The following is a 16,984-nucleotide window of genomic DNA, read 5'->3' as shown; positions in this document are numbered from 1 at the left end:
CTATACATCCCTAATATCTCCGTCAGTAATCAAATCTTTATTTGAATGTTATTATTTTGTAGGGGTGCAGAGCTGGTCTGCACTTCTTCAGAGCAGGAAAGATTCCTTTGGCCAATCATACTGAAATTATTTTGAGATTTATAGAAAAGCAATATAACCATAGAAAAAGTGGATTTCCAGGCAGGCCAGAATGTGTTGCGAAGGCAACATTGACTCATGCAGACTGAATTTTGGCAAGTAAAGTCTTACCAACAGCTGAACAGACAGAGAATTTAACTTGCAAAACCTACCTACAGCACAGGCATTGAGAAACAAAGAAGCACACACAGATTTCAGCTTTTAAGTACTGGCAGTAACTAATTAATAGCATTAAGCAAGGTTATTTCTTGCAATTTGCAATCCTTAATCTCTAATTAGTAAATAATACTTTGGAAGCCAGAGTTGCAAGTTCTTTTCAAATGCCTTTGTTTCTCTACTCTCATGTGTTATACAGCAAGCCAAGAAGCCAGTCCAATCCAACAGGTTGCCATCCTTAGTTATGTTTGGTGTTAACTGATTCCCCCCCCCCCCCCCAAAAAAAAAAGTTTCAGTTCTAGGTGCTAGAAAGATATTATTAGGTTTATATTGTTAAGATAAAAGAGAGCCAGTGGTGTGAGGGCACAGGGGGCGGCCAATTAATGCATCGTCCAGCTGCTCCCAGGCCCCCTCACAGGACCTGCAGCCCATCCAAGGCCCATCTCCAGAAGCCTAGAGGTGCACAGGAGCACAAAGGCAATGGGTAACCTAAATCACAATTGGTGATTACTAGTCTGTGTCAGCAGCTGCAAGGGAACAGTGGTTTCATGGGCTCCAATGTTCGGGTACAGCAATGAGTGAGACTGGAATCCAGGGAGCAGATTACTCTTAAGAAGTCACAAAGTGCCTCTTACCAGAATTTTGTGACACCCTGTAGAATTCTCAGATGTTTTTCAAAGATGAATGATATGAGAATCAGCTTTTAAAATAATAGTTCTCTGATCTTTCACGGTGTTTTTTGAGTTGCTGTAAAAAGGAAAGTTTTCCAGATTCAGAGAAATCTGCAAAGATGCAGGCAGAATGAGAGTAAATAAAACACTGCTGCAAAGAGAGACAAAACAGTGCAAGAGTAAATTAAATGCATGATTAATAACATAATTAATACAATCAGGAAGTAATCGACAAGTCAAATATCGCTCTGGTTTTAAACCCTTTTATGTAAGCCTGCGCTGAAGCTCTGTTGCCAATGCCTGTGGCTCTGGGTGTTACAACGCTGAGTGTTGAGGTGCTGCTGCCACCCTCTGTCTGTCTCATATTCTGCAGAACTTTCCCCACACAGACAACAAAAGCAAGCAGGAACTGTTCTCACTAATGCTGCAAATAACAACTGTGTCATGAATTCCAGCTGCTGGAGGTAAAGAAGTCGTTGCATTCAGAGGCTTGGGTCTGTTCTCCTGTCTTCAGCCAAAACGGAGTTGGCTTTTAGCTTCTGGGTTTTTCTGCACTTGAAACTTGTTTTTGAAGAGTGGTGAAGTCAAAGCAAGTCACTGTGTAACTTAGATGGACGTGAAAGTTTAACAGAGTTCAGAGCTGAAGTCCAGGGAACACACACACAAAAAAACATATTATCACTCACTGCTGCTTCATTTGAATTTTTGTGCAAGATTTGTTTTGCTTTCAAGCTGCTTCTTGCTTTGGTAAGGGAAACCTATAGCAAGTTGCTGCTCTGCTTCATCGATTTCCATAGAGGGCTTCTTAAAATTCATTTTCCTCAATAAAGCTGTAATGGTGAGACTCCAGAGTTACTAAATCAGCGACTGCTGTTGAATAACCCACGATTCTAATATTTCTGTGCTGTAATTCTCACCTATCCATTACTTTAACCGCCAGTTCTGAATTGTTCAAGGCAAAATCCTTTCTGTTCTGAGTCAGCAGTGTCAGGAAATGAGCTTTTAGTGCCTAATAAAATAAATCTATTGGCACTTGTGCTGGAGTCCTTCCAAAGCGATGCGATACTGCTTTGCTGCACTTGAATTTGTTTTTCCCTTTTGCACCAGGATCATCTGGATTAAATACAACTACTTTGACTAATATGGCACCAGGTGAGTGTATGAAGTGCAGTGACAGCTGAAAACAGCAATTTCTCCCTGCTAGAAAGTGTACCATGGTCCATGTTTCTACCACACTGAAGCCCTGGATCCTACAAGCAACCAGCTCAGCTCTGCCTAAAAAGCACTCTTTGGATCATCTTTATCAAAGAAATTAAAATCAGACGAGAGAGAGAAGCGTTCTGGGCTTCCTACAGGGCCACTGAAAAGGAATGGTGCTATAAGAACAATGCCAGGGGAATAACAAGCTTGTAGGAAAACTCGTGTCTGTTTCAGCATCACAAAACATCAGTGCTGCAACACATAAGTGAGAAGTTTCATCCACATCATTCCAGGTTGCTCTACATCAGCACACCGCACTGTGTTCAACTACAGGGGATACATTCAGTGCACCTGCACATCCCCCACTGGCATCTCTTTTAAAGTGACCCACAGATAGGTCAAGAAGGGTTGAAATAGAAAGAACAAAATACTCAGACATTTTAAGCTTAAAATATATATTTTTAAAGTATGCAATTGTTTTGGCTGGAATAATTTTGTTATAATTGTTTCATATATTTAGAGGATTAAGGAGGAAATTTCGGTATAGGGATCACAAAATAATTCTTTATCTCATTTAAGTAAAACTCTGTTTTTATCCGCAAGTGGAGAACCTGAAGCCCACACGGGAGCGACCCGCGCGTTGCAGCAAAGGCGCCGCTTCCGCGTTTCCGCGCGCATGCCTAGTAGTGCCTGGAGGACCTTTCACCATCGAGACTGGCGGCAGAGTGGCTGCAGCAGTTAACCCACTTCCGCGTCCCAACGCGCATGCGTGTTGCTATATGGAAGAGTATAGAGATTGGCGGACCCGGTGGCTCAGAGGCTTCAGCAAGGGGACGCTAGTTCCCCACGCATGCAAGGACCGATGACATCAAGTCCTGGAGGACTGGCGGGGCAGAGCGGTTCAAATCCACCCCTGGATCTGATCAGTGCTGATCGGTATCTGAATGGCAGCAGTCAGGAGGATGGGGCTCTGATCGGTGGTGCCCAGCAACAGGAAAAAGGGCGATGAGCACAAATGAGAAAACAGAAGTTCCATACAAACATCAGGAAAAAAAAATACCTTCTTTACTGCAAGGGTGGCAGAGCTCCAGAACAGGCTGCCCAGAGAGGTGGTGGAGTGTCCTCTGGAGATGTTCAAACCCACCTGGACACTTTCCTGTGCAACCTGCTCTAGGGAACCTGCTTCAGCAGGGCTTGGACTGGGGGATCTCCAGGGGTTCCTTCCAACTCCCCAGGTTCTGTGACTTTGTAGCAGATGGCCAAATGTGCAGTCAGTTAGATAGAAAACCCTCATATGACCAACAGTTACTGCAGAAAGGTACAATATATCAGAGGAAGCTGTTCAGGGACTTCAGACTTCATGCATGTTTCCATGCAGCTTTCTTTATGCTGTTCCTTCACCTTTGATTCCATTTCAAGGAATTTCAAGCCATTTATTTCTGGGTGTCTCATTCATTCTCATTGCTTCTTCTCTGGTATCTCATCCGTGTTTCTTGCATAAAGTTTTTGAAAGCTGGTTCTTCGTGACTCTCCTCAGTAACTGAGAGGAAAAGAAAAAAATAATCAGTTTAACACCATTTCAGCATTTGTTCTATTTGTGTTCCTGAAGAAAACCAGAATCATGCTAGTCTGAGCAACACCGCAGGTCCATTTCATTACAAGGGAAAAGAAAGAAGTGATCCTGAATATTAACTGAACAAGGAAAGAATGAAGATAAAGTCTGCAAACTCTGTAACAGAACACGACACAGTATAAGAACTTAAAAGGCATAACAAGTTGCCTAGTGCATGCATCTTATTTTATGCATTATTTTATTTAAAATGCTTACTCAAGTATAAAATTTGCAGTTGAACTTCCACAAGTGTGGTGAAGGAGTGTGATATCACTGAACTGAGCACTGTAGTGGGCTTCTGCTACAGATTCAGACACCTTTATTTAGGTGATTGGATGTTTGCTTTTCCCTTAAGCTCTCGTTACGGTCAATACAGTTAATGAAATACAGAGGATATTTCATGCCTAGATGAGCTGCTTTTAGATCAGATCCCATCTCTCATTCCCTTACCTTCATGGTCGATGTCATCAGTGTCACTCTCCCTCTCTTCTTCATCCTCATCAAGATTTCCTCGTGTTAGGATCAGCTCAGAGGGACCCATTGCAGAAGCATCATCAGACCCTTGGAAGGAACAGAAATGGTTATAGGCAAAACATCACACTAACAAGTAAGTTAGCTCATGCTCTGACCATTTCTATGTGCATACTATAAATACCTACTCTAAAGGGAATCTGTAAGCACGAGCTTTCTATCTAAAGATTCAGGACAGACTGCATCAGCACCAAACTGAACCTTATACAAGGCAACAGCTCAACAAACAGGACAATTTTCTCATATTCTAATTTGACTGTTTCATCTTTTCTCAAATATTTCATTCCTCTGAGTACATCCACTGCTTTATCTACACCCCAGGGTTTCTTCTTTGCGTGTTTGTGACTGACACACAGTAGAGGTAAGTCTGACCCACCCCACAGGAACTGAAGTCCCACTCCACTAAGATGAACACTTTCATGTTTTTGCAGAGGAAAGCTCTATGTGATTTGTCAAGGCAGACTCTTCAGAGAGCTTCTGCAGTAAACTTCATCTTCATTCCTGAGAAAATACCTGCAAGTGTGTTGCCCTGCATGCACACAGGGCCCATGTCCTTCCGAAGGCGCTCCAGCTGATCTCTCTTTTGTTTATTTTGAGCCTTCTCCTGTGGGTACAAAGTTACAAGTGGCTTCTCAAAACATTTAAAATACATCTCCCACAATACTCTGTCCCAGGGGTGAAACAAAAACAAAAACAACCCGAAAAACAGAAGTCAACAAAGCAGGTCTTACACTGCAGCTGAAGTTACACAAAACTTCTGGTTAAGCATGGAAAGCAACCTCCAGCATGATGAACTTCAGGAACATTTTCAGCAGCATAAGGAAATCTAACTTAATGAAGCTTTGCCTGCAAGAACTCTCCTTGCACAGCCAGAACTCTATGTGAGCAGAGCTACTCATTTTGGCATTCCAATTCGGTCTTCATTATGAATTATCTCAGTCAAAACTGTGCATTTGACGGGTGCAGAAATATGCACTTGAATTATTTAGCACTAATACAGCGAGCGACATCTCTTCTACAAAACACCCCTATTTCTGTAAAGATGTGCCTCACCAAATCTAGGGGAAAAAGTCAGCCTGTGAGCTTCAGACCTTTTCACACTTAATATTAAATGAAATGTTACAGCCTTGCAACACAGAGTCAGTTCTACACATAAAAGTGACTGCAAGATACAGCACTCCAGGCTACAGCAGTTAAAAGTACTCACCAATGTTTTCCTCAGGCGCTCATATTCAGGACGATATTCCCTGCAAAGGTAAATATGCACAGTTCATTCTCAGCTAAAACATCATTTATGTACAGAAAGGATCACTTTGAAGGCTTTGTTTCTATCCCAAACTAAGGCTACTTCTAACCTGAAACTAAAGGATGTAAAAGAAGTGAATATACTCCCATTAAAATGCCAAACCGTTCTCATGAAGTCTGGTTACATTAAAAAATAAAAATTGGAAAAAAAGAAGAAAAAAAACCAACCCAGCTCTATAGAACTAGTCATTACACTGCCATAACCAGCAAATCACTCACTCTGACTAAACTAAAAGAGGAAAAATCAGATGTTAGAAAGAAATTCTTCATTCAGAGAGCAGTGAGACTCTGGCATAGGTTGCTCAAAGAAGCTGTAGAAGCCCCATCCTTGAAGGCATTGAAGACCAGACTGGATGGGGCCCTGGGCAGCCTGATCTACCACGTGGCAACTTGATCTAGTGGGTGCCAACCCTGTCCAAGGTGACGGGGTTGGAAATGGATGGTCTTTAAGATCCCTTCCAACCTAAGCCATTCTATGAAGTTCACAAAAAGCTCTCTGTGTATCCATCTAATTTGTATGTACACAGCCAGCCACACATGACATCCAGACTCCCTATTAGTTTGATGTGGGGAGCACAAAGCTGTAGCAGCCTTTCTCAGACTGTCTGATCCAGCATGATGTATTCTCCTCTAAAAATAGTATTAGATCTGTCTTAACTATTTCCATGTAACCCAAATTCCTAGATTTGCTTTCTAATGTTACAGAGCAGTCCAGCAGTATTTCATGAGGAAGAATCCAGTAAATCCATCAAGTTCTCAAAGAGTCCTTGAATTTCAGCTCACTCCCCTACTGTCTACCCCTTTATGAGGACAGCACAAAGCTTGATCATTGTACAGAACCAGGTCAAAAAACTGACTTCAGAATTTGCTAGCACAATTGGCTTTTACTTTTTTCCCCACTGACTAGCACAAAAAAATTCAGCACTACATGGTTTCTTTTGATTGCTTCTTCTTATACTCTTAGATTTCAGTTTATTAGAAACCTTACTACCTTGGCTTGAAAAATGAACACTTCTTCAAATGAAAGGAGTAGTTTAGTGAATCAGTAATTTCAGCAAGTATTCGGAGGGTCAGGAATCAAATGTTACCAACTCACCTCTCATATTCTTCTACAGCTTTAGAGAGCTGAACAAAAAAATCATCCAGTCCTGTGCCTAACACAGCAGAGACACCAACCACCTGTAAAAGAAAACCATACATTAGAACTAAAAGGTAACTGACATGAATTTTTAGGTAACGGACAGAGAATGCGAGCTAGAAAGGCTAAGCAATGTCTTTGAAAAAATACCTGTGGGAATCCAGTGATACCCATTTCCTCCCCCAGTCTCTACTTTTAAATAACCCAGGGAATTGAGCGTTCCTTTCTCTTCTATAAAATTGATCACAGAAGAAAAATAATACTAGTTTAAAAAGGAAAACTTGGTTCTGCAGCACACTCTTGTACTTCAGAACTCAATATCCCACAAAAAATACAGTTAAGATAATACAGTGCCTAAATATGATGAACAAGATGGGGCAATTGTGATAGTTTCACACCGATGAAGCTCTGTCACACCACTCTCTCCCATCTCAAAGGAACTGAGGAAAAGAATAACCATTAAAAAAGGCTCGAAGGCTGAGAATGACAAGGAGATTATAGCCACAGGCAGAACAGACTCAGCATGGGGATATTAATGTAATTTATTACCAACTACTAACAGATGATAGCAGTGAGAAACTGGTCATCTTGGCCACAGTGACACTCTGCTGGCTCATGGGCAACATGTTATCCACCAGGACCCTCCTCTGCAGCAGCTCAGCTCCTAACCTGTACTGCTGCACCTGGCTATTCCACCCCACATGTAGGACTCTACACTTGCCATCGTTGAACCTCATCAGGTTCCTCTCTGCCCAACTCTCAGCCTGCCCACATCTCACTGAATGGCAGCACAGCCTTCTCGTGTGTCAGCCTCTTCTTCTGGCTTTGTATCATCAGCCAACTTGCTGAGGGTGAACTCTATCCCTGCATCCAGGTCAGCAATGAAGACGCTGATCAAGGGAACACTGCTACCTGCAGGCCTCCAGCTGGACCCTGAGAACAAATTGCTCCAGCATGTTGAGAACCTTCTGAAAGGCAGCAGAGCATTCCACACAGTTTGACAGCAACTGCAGACTTGCTGAGGAGGCACCCTATCACTTCATCCAAGTCACTGATGGATAAATTAAAGATTACTTGACCCAGGGGGAACACTGCTAGACACCAGCCACCAACTAGACTCCTTGAGCTTTCTCTTCTGCAGGTTTTTGTGAAAGGCATTTACAATTAAAGATAAAATTAAGAAAAAAAAAAAAGAGAGAGAGAAAACTTACCTTCAATGAACTGTAAAACTCATCCAGCACTAAACTCATAGAACGAGTCAGGTTACTGACGTAGGAAGTCTCTTGATTCAGAGCATCCTGAAAAGTCTCAAAGTCCTGCATCCATTCTACTGCAAAACTGTGATCAATTATGTCTGTCTGGAAGGAGAAGACAGAGTTTTCAAGAGTAATAAATAATTAATTCTTTGTCCACATCCTAAGGCTAATTTAAAGAAATGCACGTTAAACTTACTTACATAATGCTGATGTTTTCAAAACATTCAGCCCTGGTCTGCAGTTTTCCAAGTTCTGCTTTTTTTAATTTAATCAACTACTTGAATACAAGAAGACAACACCTATCTCAGTGTTAAGGAGTGTTTAAGAAAACAGCTGGAAGTCTTGCTATAAAAAATGGTATGGCTTACTGAAAGGCATCCAAACCTTGCTTTATAAAACAGCTTAATTTGTAAATGTTACATTTTATGAACGAGGTGTGACAAGAACAGATTGAGTCCTTTTTTAATTGTTTGGGGGCTGTGGGACACTTCTATGTTAGGCAACATGCTATAGCACCTTTCAGCTGTGCTCTGACCTAAAGAACTTACAAACTAAACTCAGAGCAAGATCATGGACACAAAACAGATAAGATGGTTTCATAAGTTTACTTGCATTGCTAATTGAACAGTCTATTAAAGAGTTTTATAAACATATCAAAGTACATGGAAATACTCAACTGTTACAACACAAGTGCCTACAACTGATATATTTCATTTCCCAGCACCAGTAGGAAGGAGGAAAACTGAAAAAGGAAGTATTTCCTTGTATTATTGAAAATACTTGTGAGAGAACTGAACCCACCAAGGATCCAAAACACTGACAATTTAGAAATGCTTTGATTGAGTTCTAAAAGCAAAACTGAATCACCTCTGAAAGTTGGTATTTTTTGTCCTCTGCAATTCTAATATTTCTTAAATCTATGTCACAGAATGATCTGGGTTGGAAGGAACCTTAAAGATCATCTAGTCCCAACCTCCCTGCTGTGGAGTGGGGGGGATGAAACTTGCAATTACACTGAGGTGCCCAAAGCCCCATCCAACCTTGTCTTGAACACTGCCAGGTAGAGAGCATCAACTCCTTTGGGCAACCTGTTCTAGTGCCTCACCTCCCTCATAGGAAATAATTTCTTACTTGTATCTAATCTAAACCTACTCTTAGTTTAAAACCATTAACCCTTGTCCTGGCACTACAGTCCCCAAAGCCTTTTCTTAGAATACAGAAGCCCAGGTGAGGTCTCACAAAGGCAGAGTGAAGACAATCAATCACCTCCTTTGACCTGCTAGCTATGCTTCTTTTGATGGAGCCCAAGGCATGGTTAGTCTCTGGGCTGCAAGCACACGCTGCCCAGTCCTGTGAAGAAGTACCCTCAAGGCCTTCTCTTTATCACTGCACAGTTCTTGGGATTTCTCCATTCTTACAAGGAATCAATTTTGAAGTGCTTGTCAATAATTCTTCAAATGCTGCTGACCCGTCCTGTTCCTGAAGGCTAGAATCCAGATCTAAATGAAGTTGTGAACCTCAAACCTTCCATACACATACTGTGGAAGTTCCATTTCTTTTAGTCTTGCCAAAAAAGCATTTTCTTAAGAGAGAAAACCATTTTTCTGCCTCATGCCCTTTGCCACAGTTTATTCTAGAGCTATTGTCTGTAGAATAGCATACAAAAACTTGCTAAGTAAGGAAGAAGATATTAAAGAAATGCACTGTAAGGGTCACTGTGGAGATGCATGTAGTTGGAGCACATCAGATATCAATCCTGCTCAGCAGAGGCGAGGTAAAATTTCACACTCACAGCACTGACACTGTAAAAAGAAGGATGTGAGATACGTATGCACACACAAAAATTGCTGTGTTGGAACAACAACTCCTTGAATACAAAGAATGCCTGCGAGGAGAAGGAACAGTACTTACAACAGAGTCTTCTAATATATGGAATTATTATGTTTAAAGAGCTGGCAAGCTGTTAAGCTTAAAAGCACTCCTTTAGGCTACAAACCAATACCTAACACAACAACAGAGGTGTATCCTCAGCACAGTATCTGCTTTCTGGCAGATACTGGTACATTTTAAAAGTCACCAATTAGAACCATACCCATTTTGTACAGGCAGGTATGACACAATTCCTACCATAAGTCTTCAGTCCAGTGTTCAGAAGCAATGCTTAAGACAATTATTTTAAGAAGGCAGGGAACTGTAAAGGCAGATTCAGTAATGAACTTACCCTTAAGTTAGAAAGTTATGCTTCCTTATAGCACAGCATTAAGCTGCCAGGAGGCCACGGATGGCACACTTTAAAACAAGTGCTGATGAAAATCTACCAAAAGAACATTGAAGTGGTGGGAATTTCTGGGCCAAGGTCCAAATATTCTACTCTTAAAGACTAAGATGAGAACCTAGTCACTCAGACAACTTCCCAAGGGAAAATCTACCGCTGTGACATACACTTCTAGTTAACACTGAATTTGTAAAACGTATTTTACAAAATTCACTCAAAAAAAGAGTTCAGAACAAGAAAGTCTCAAGAAACCAAACCTCTAACAGATCCTGCAAAACATTTTTCAAATTGGTAGCATGACATCTAATGTCATTTAAATGTTTGGGTGTAACTGCCTGTCCGTTTGTTCTCACTACATACTTTGCCTGGTTAAAGGTCTTTTCTAGATTCAGTTTTCAGCCTGCACCTCCTTCCCAGCCTTTCTTTTTCAGAAAAAGCCTGGTCTGCTGGTTGGCAACCCTGCACACAGCAGGGGAGTTGAAACTCAATGATCATTGTGGTCCTTTTCAACCCAGGCCATTCTATGATTCTACGATTCTGTAATAAGATGAAGACGTTACAACAAAACAAGCTAAAGAGAAAAATACTCTACTGGAACTTAGAAACCATAGCTTTCATTTACCTTGTTCATGACAACAATAAAAGGCAGCTTTGTCTTGTACAGGATACTGAAATTTTAACAGAACAAAAACAAACAACTGTTAAAAATTAATTTAACACTCATCAAAACAGATAAAAATATTAAGCACAAAGCAGGCAAGACTTATGCAAAACATTCCAAGATGACTTCCAGATCTCTTCTGAATCCCTGCAGGCATTCAGGGCCAGGCTGGATGTGGCTTTGGGCAGCCTGGTCTGCTGGTTGGCGACCCTGCATGTGGCAGGGGGTTGGATCTAGGTGATCACTGTGGGCCTTTTTAACCCACGCCTTTCTATGATTCTAGAAATCCAAAATGCTAAGCCCCTACTTGTCAGACATTTAAGTTAGAGCCATCTTTTCTCAGAGACAAGAAGAAGAAAACTGAACTACAGTCAACATCTGGAAGAAATGCATTAAAAGAAGTCAACATTGGGATTCACATACTTAATAATTTGTCTGCTCCATTATTTATTTGAACAACAGAAATCCCTTATTCAAGTCAGAAGGCGGATTGAATATGGCCACAACAACATTCTAACTTTACTGTAAGCCCTGCTCCTTCCTATCAGCCACACTCCCAAAAAGATGAGTTGGACATATTCTCAACTGAAAAGCTCCCTGGATGAAGTCTGAACAAATACTCTCCCACCCCATCAGATAATATGAAAGGGACAAAGCACTCAAAAGAGACAGTTTGCATATTCAGCTTCTCTTACCTGCAGGCATAGAGCATGTTGGACATAAAGGTGATAGGGTTGGTACTGCGAGAGGTGTCCATCACATAAACAACAACTGAAGGAAAAGAGGAAGCCTGGGAAAACATGGCAAAAGGCATCTTGATTAGAAGGCAGGCCATTTTTCACACAGCCTCAATGTCAAGGACAAAGAATACACCCACCAGTGCCTCAGTTATGATGGTTCCTGATGCTGACCACGTGAACACCTCAATCTGTCCTGGTGTGTCAATGATAACATACCTGTTAAGAAGTCACCACCAACAACAACAAAAGGGAAAATTAGGCACACAGTTCTGTTGTGACCAGGTTACCACATGCAGGGAACAGCAAATCACATTATTACTGTGTTACAGATCAGAAAAGCATCCCCCAAACAGTGATGAGATTTATGAGTATAGCTGAAAAATTCCAGTGTGACTTTTGTGAGAAGCACTCACTCTCTTAAGATTCTGTTAGAGCCAAAGGCATGAATTTCACACATGCTATCACAAACTCTCCAGAACCAAAGCCAAGTGCTGCCTGTTCAAGAAGGAAAGCGAGGAAAAAAGTGGAAGTCTGATGAAGGATGAGAAAAGCCAATCTAGAACCAGTAGATATTTCTTTGTAACACATATTTTGTTAAAAGTCCAGTAACCTGTTCTAGTTCCATGCTTTTTTTCCAGATAAAATTTACCCCAAGGCGGAAGAACAACTAGGAAACACACAGAGATCCTTTTTATGGATGCCACATATTTTCCCACATATATTCCAGAGCAGCAAAACCTGGTGGAATACACTCACTTGGATGCATTTTGTCGTTTTTCGATAAACTTCATCACCTGATGGAAAAAGCAGCAGTACAGTTTGTATTTTAGGCTCTGAACAGGAAACTTGAATAATCATTTTGTAATGCAAGCCTCAACTTTAGCTTGCACAGCTACTATAGCTATCAAAATAGACAGTGATACAACAAAAGCTAAAAGTCTCTAAATCTGAAATGGAAACGGATAGCAAACACTCAGATGCTGTGAAACCCTGCAAAAACAGCCCTGATTTTACCTGTGTTCTTGTAGTGCTGAAAACAAATGATACAATGAATGCAGCTGTTCTCTACCTATTTCCTAAGAGATTTGGTACTGCTTTAACTCAATAAGCTTGCCACTCCAGTGCTGATTAAGCATTAACATTTAAGAGAACATAAAATTATCAAATAAGCTTAGAGAAACTTAATCAATCTCCAAAAGTGACTTCCCTACCTCAAAGTCAGAGCAATCGTGCAAGTTTTTACAGGGAATACAGAAACAGAACAGTTATGTGACTTAAAGCTCTGTACACAAGGCCTCAAAATTTTACATTACAAAGAATTGTAGGAAAAGAATAAGGATATATTTCACTTAATTAAAAGAGCTGCTGCAGTTTGGCTGCTTTGCAAAATAGGGAGAATGCACTAACTCTAGAAAAATATTAGAAGGTTAAATAGAACTTTCTGAAACTCTATACAAAAAAAAAAAAACACATAGAGCCTCCAGGCACAGCATTAATAGCATGGTATCACATATGAGCAACCTCATACCTGATCAAATCTTGTAGCAAAAAGATTGAGAGAGGTCACTATTCCACCATTCGGGCCCAGCCCGTATCTACATGCTTCATTCAGGAAAGCAGACGATCATGGAGACCTCAGAGAGCTTTTTTTTAACATTCTGATAGTTGTTGGCCTTTTGCAACGCACACTGGATACCTTACAGAAAAAGACAAAGCTCCACACACACAATTAAGTCTTCTAAGTGCTGCAGTAGATAAATAGCGTGGCCCTTTTCTTACACCAACAAGTGTGACTGTCAAAGTGAAGAGGGTTTACCCCGAGGCTTCCCTTGCCACTAGCCAAGCATTACTATTCCAGACAGAAAAAAAACGCATGCACACGTTCTTTATCTTTCCAGAAAAGAGCCACTACACAGTCAGTAACTCAGTACTTGATCTCAGGTTGGAAAAGACCTTAAAGATCATCGAGTCCAACCACAACCCAACCATACTGCCCAACTCCAACAGCCCTCTGCTCAATCACGTCCCTGAGCACCACAAACAAATGGATTTTAAACACATCCAGGGATGTGACTCAACCACCTCCCTGGGCAGCCTATTGCAGTGCTTAACAGCCCTTTCTGTAAAGAAGTTAATGAGATGTTAAACTGCAGTGACAGTTAACAAACAGCAAAGCAAGTAACATGTCCACATACCAAATTCAAACTTCTGCTAAGATGTTTTGCTAGTAACTCCTGATCAAACAGCCAAAATCACAATCCTAACATCCATCATTTCTATTTTTTCTTAAAACATTCCATTAAGAAGTCACACTAGTATGCCAAATGCAAGCATTGTGTATTACATCCATCTGCACAGCCTACAACTTGAGGCATAAAAGACCTCCACACCTCTCTGAGATTGCAGTCACTTTGGTATAGTATTACTGAATCACAATCCCCAAGCTACCGTGCAGCTTAAGACACAACTGCAATATCTTATAGACCCAGAGAGACAAAAAAGCTTTTATTATGATCAAACTATGCAGAAATAGTTTTTTCTTCACCTCCTACAGCCAAATGCTAATTTGCATGATTTTAAGAACAAAATTAGATTTGTAAATACACAGGGGAAAAGCTGCTGGCCTCCTCTATTACAAACTGGGTGAACAAAAAACACACAAAAGAGATGTGGACAGAGACCCTGTGAGGGTGGTGAGACACTGAACAGGTTGCCCTGCGAGGCTGTGGATGCCCCTTCTCTGAAAACATTCCAGGCCAGGCTGGATGGGGCTGTGAGCAACCTGGGCTAAAGGGAGGTGTCCCTGCCTACAGCAGGGGGCTGGAACTTCCTGAGCTTAAAGGTCCCTTCCAACACAAACTGTTCTATGATTCACACTACTTGTAAAAACATGCTACTAAGCAGAAACACCTGCAGCACATGAGAATGACCCAAGGAGCATAAAAATCTTGCTCACACACATTTCTAATCTCAGATGCGAGAAATACACACTTGAAAACCTTTGGCAACAATCTGCATTATTGCAATCCCAATCCCCCTTCATCCTCCCATGTAAAAGTGACAGCTTTCTCAAAACCTGAGATTTCAAAGATCATTGCAAGACCAAAAGAAAAGATACTGCTTCATGACTTCTTTGTACTTCACAGTGTCCCGGATATCTAGAATGGGAGCAAGCATAAATTGTTTCAGTACATTTATTTTAAAACAGTCTTCTTTGTTAATTTGCTTATCATCAAAAATCTTTCCTTTTCTATCAAGCCTCTTTTTGCCTCAGTAACAAATCTAGTACCAGCAGGAAAAATCTCATACATAAAAAACAAAACAGACCTGCTGTGCTCTCAGCAAATACATGAAACCAGCGTGACTCATGTGAAGCTTCACCAGATTGCTGAGCCATAGCTGCTTATGCTGAATTTTGTTCTTATTTCATTGACATCAGTCAATAAAGCGCACATCTTTCTAATACTGACCACATTATGAGACCCAGGACTGGGAGGCACTCTCTAACTCTTCAGCTGACATCAGTAAGAACACTCTGGTATCCAAAACACCTGCTTTATTTTCTAAGAGATGGGCTAGCTCAGAAAGTTTAAGAGACAGAATCCTCAACAAAGCTAAGTGCTGGCAAGTCTTGGGGAACAGCAGATTTTTGGGAATGGCTGGGCATAAAGCCTTTTGCTTTTAAGGTATTTTATCTAAAAATTAATGTCTTTTACATTGCTTTAAGAAGTTATTTGTTAGCATACAGCCACCGCATGGCTCTGAGGATAGGAAACCCAATCAAATCTGCTAAAATGTTCATTGTCAATGATGGGGAGAAGAAAAGAAAGAAAGCCACATGCATTAAATCACACTCCAACTCCATTATTGAGACAGTTCTCATTAACATCTTCAGAAATTACTTGGATTTAGGACTAAGAGGTGCTTTCAGCATGTTTCCTGATGATACTAAATTGTGAGGAGCTGCTGGCTCTGTCAAGAGCAGAGACACCTTGCAGAGATCTAGGCAAATCACAGAGCCGAGCAATCACCAGTTGCATGAAATTTAACAAGAGCAGGTGCCAGATTCTGCAGCCAGGAAGGGGCACCCCTGGCTACATATACAGTCTGGGGGATAAGATGCTGAGGAGCAACCCTGCTGAAAGCAATTTGGGGAACGTGGCCTACAGCAAGTTGAGCATGAGCCAACAGTGTGCTCAGGCAGCCCAGAAAGCCAACCTTACCCCAGGGTGCATCAGGCCCAGCACTGTCATCCAGGCAAGGGAAGGGACTGTCTCACACAACTCTACCTGGTGTGGATTCACCTCAAGCACCGTGTGCAGGTTTGGGTACCACAATATAAGGATATAAATGGAAGACAGTTTCCAGAGGAAGGCTACGAAATGGTCAAGGGTCTATAGAAGAAGATACGTGAGATGCTGCTGAGTTCCCTCAGTGTTCAGACCAGAGCAGAAGAAGCCTCATGGTGGCCTACAGGTCCTCACAGAGGGCAGAGGGGCAGCACTGAGCTCTGCTCTCTGGTGACAATGACAGGACCTGAGGGAATGGCACAAAGCTGCATGAGGGGAAGGTGAGGCAGGATATCAGGTTCTGCAACAGGGGGTGTGGAACAGTCTCCCCAAGGCAGTGGGCACGTCCCTGAGCTGCCAGAGCTCAAGGAGCACCTGGACACTGCTCTCAGACATATGCTTTGATTTTTTGGGTTGTTGGACTTGATGGTCCTTGGGGGTTCCTTCCAACTGAAAACAATCCAGCACCCACAACAACTTAAAGTCCTCCTCACGTTAGGCCTTGGCACTTTTTAACGGGAGAACAAACAGCCTAACCGAGTGCGTGCTGTGAAATACCTCCTCCTCTTCGCAGAGCATAAGCAAAGCAGCACATCAGAACAGCTCTACCTCGTTCATAGCAGAAGGGAACCACTCCGTTCCTGCAGACCCTACTAACGTGATCCCCCACCCCTCCCCGTTTCTCCCCCATCGCTCTGCCGCCCCTCTCACCGATGTTGGCGGGGAAGGGCAGCTCGTGCACGGCGGGGTCCAGGTTGATCACGTAAGGTGGGCAGCGCTGGCCGTGCAGGTGGGCCGCGAGGCACTGCGGGGACACAAGATGGCGTCAGACCCCGCCCGGCGCGGTGGAATGCGGCAGCGCCCGCCACCACCCCTCACCTGCACGAAGGTGGTTTTCCCGGAGCCGGCCATACCCAGCACCAACACGCACACCGGCGCCGCCGCCGACTCTCCCGCGGCCGCCATCTTTCCCGGCACCACTTTTGCGTTTCCGGGGCGCGATCCGCAGCTT

The 16,984-nt window shown here is 42.2% G+C and overlaps 1 protein-coding gene across 1 annotated transcript; it reads right to left on the bottom strand.

Annotated features, from left to right (window-relative positions):
* Positions 1–3,208: 3,208 nt before the first annotated feature.
* GPN1 (GPN-loop GTPase 1) lies at positions 3,209–16,962 on the bottom strand. The gene is made up of 14 exons (XM_042877962.1): positions 16,852–16,962; positions 16,684–16,777; positions 14,802–14,841; positions 13,212–13,278; positions 12,440–12,477; positions 11,821–11,899; positions 11,639–11,733; positions 10,905–10,950; positions 7,963–8,109; positions 6,710–6,792; positions 5,516–5,555; positions 4,822–4,912; positions 4,228–4,338; positions 3,209–3,705 (listed from the first exon to the last, which is right to left on the bottom strand). The coding sequence occupies exons 1-14, from the start codon at positions 16,936–16,938 to the stop codon at positions 3,614–3,616; spliced, it is 1,110 nt and encodes a 369-aa protein (XP_042733896.1). The 5' UTR covers positions 16,939–16,962; the 3' UTR covers positions 3,209–3,613.
* Between the last annotated feature and the right edge of the window lie 22 nt (positions 16,963–16,984).

The sequence above is a fragment of the Lagopus leucura genome, unplaced genomic scaffold (genome assembly GCF_019238085.1).
Source record: "Lagopus leucura isolate 7727_CA_CO unplaced genomic scaffold, USGS_WTPT01 Super-Scaffold_73, whole genome shotgun sequence".
Classification (NCBI taxonomy): domain Eukaryota; kingdom Metazoa; phylum Chordata; class Aves; order Galliformes; family Phasianidae; genus Lagopus; species Lagopus leucura.
Note: the sequence above shows the minus strand (reverse complement) of the source record. Positions and strands in the feature narration are given on the sequence as shown.

Coding starts and splice junctions, on each gene's coding strand:
- GPN1 (XM_042877962.1), bottom strand. CDS start 16,938: ATGGCGGCCGCGGGAGAGTCGGCGGCGGCGCCGGTGTGCGTGTTGGTG. Junction 14,842..16,683: donor GCCCTTCCCCGCCAACATCG/GTGAGAGGGGCG, acceptor CTCCCATTCTAG/ATATCCGGGACACTGTGAAG. Junction 4,913..5,515: donor AGCGCCTGAGGAAAACATTG/GTGAGTACTTTT, acceptor TTGTACCCACAG/GAGAAGGCTCAAAATAAACA.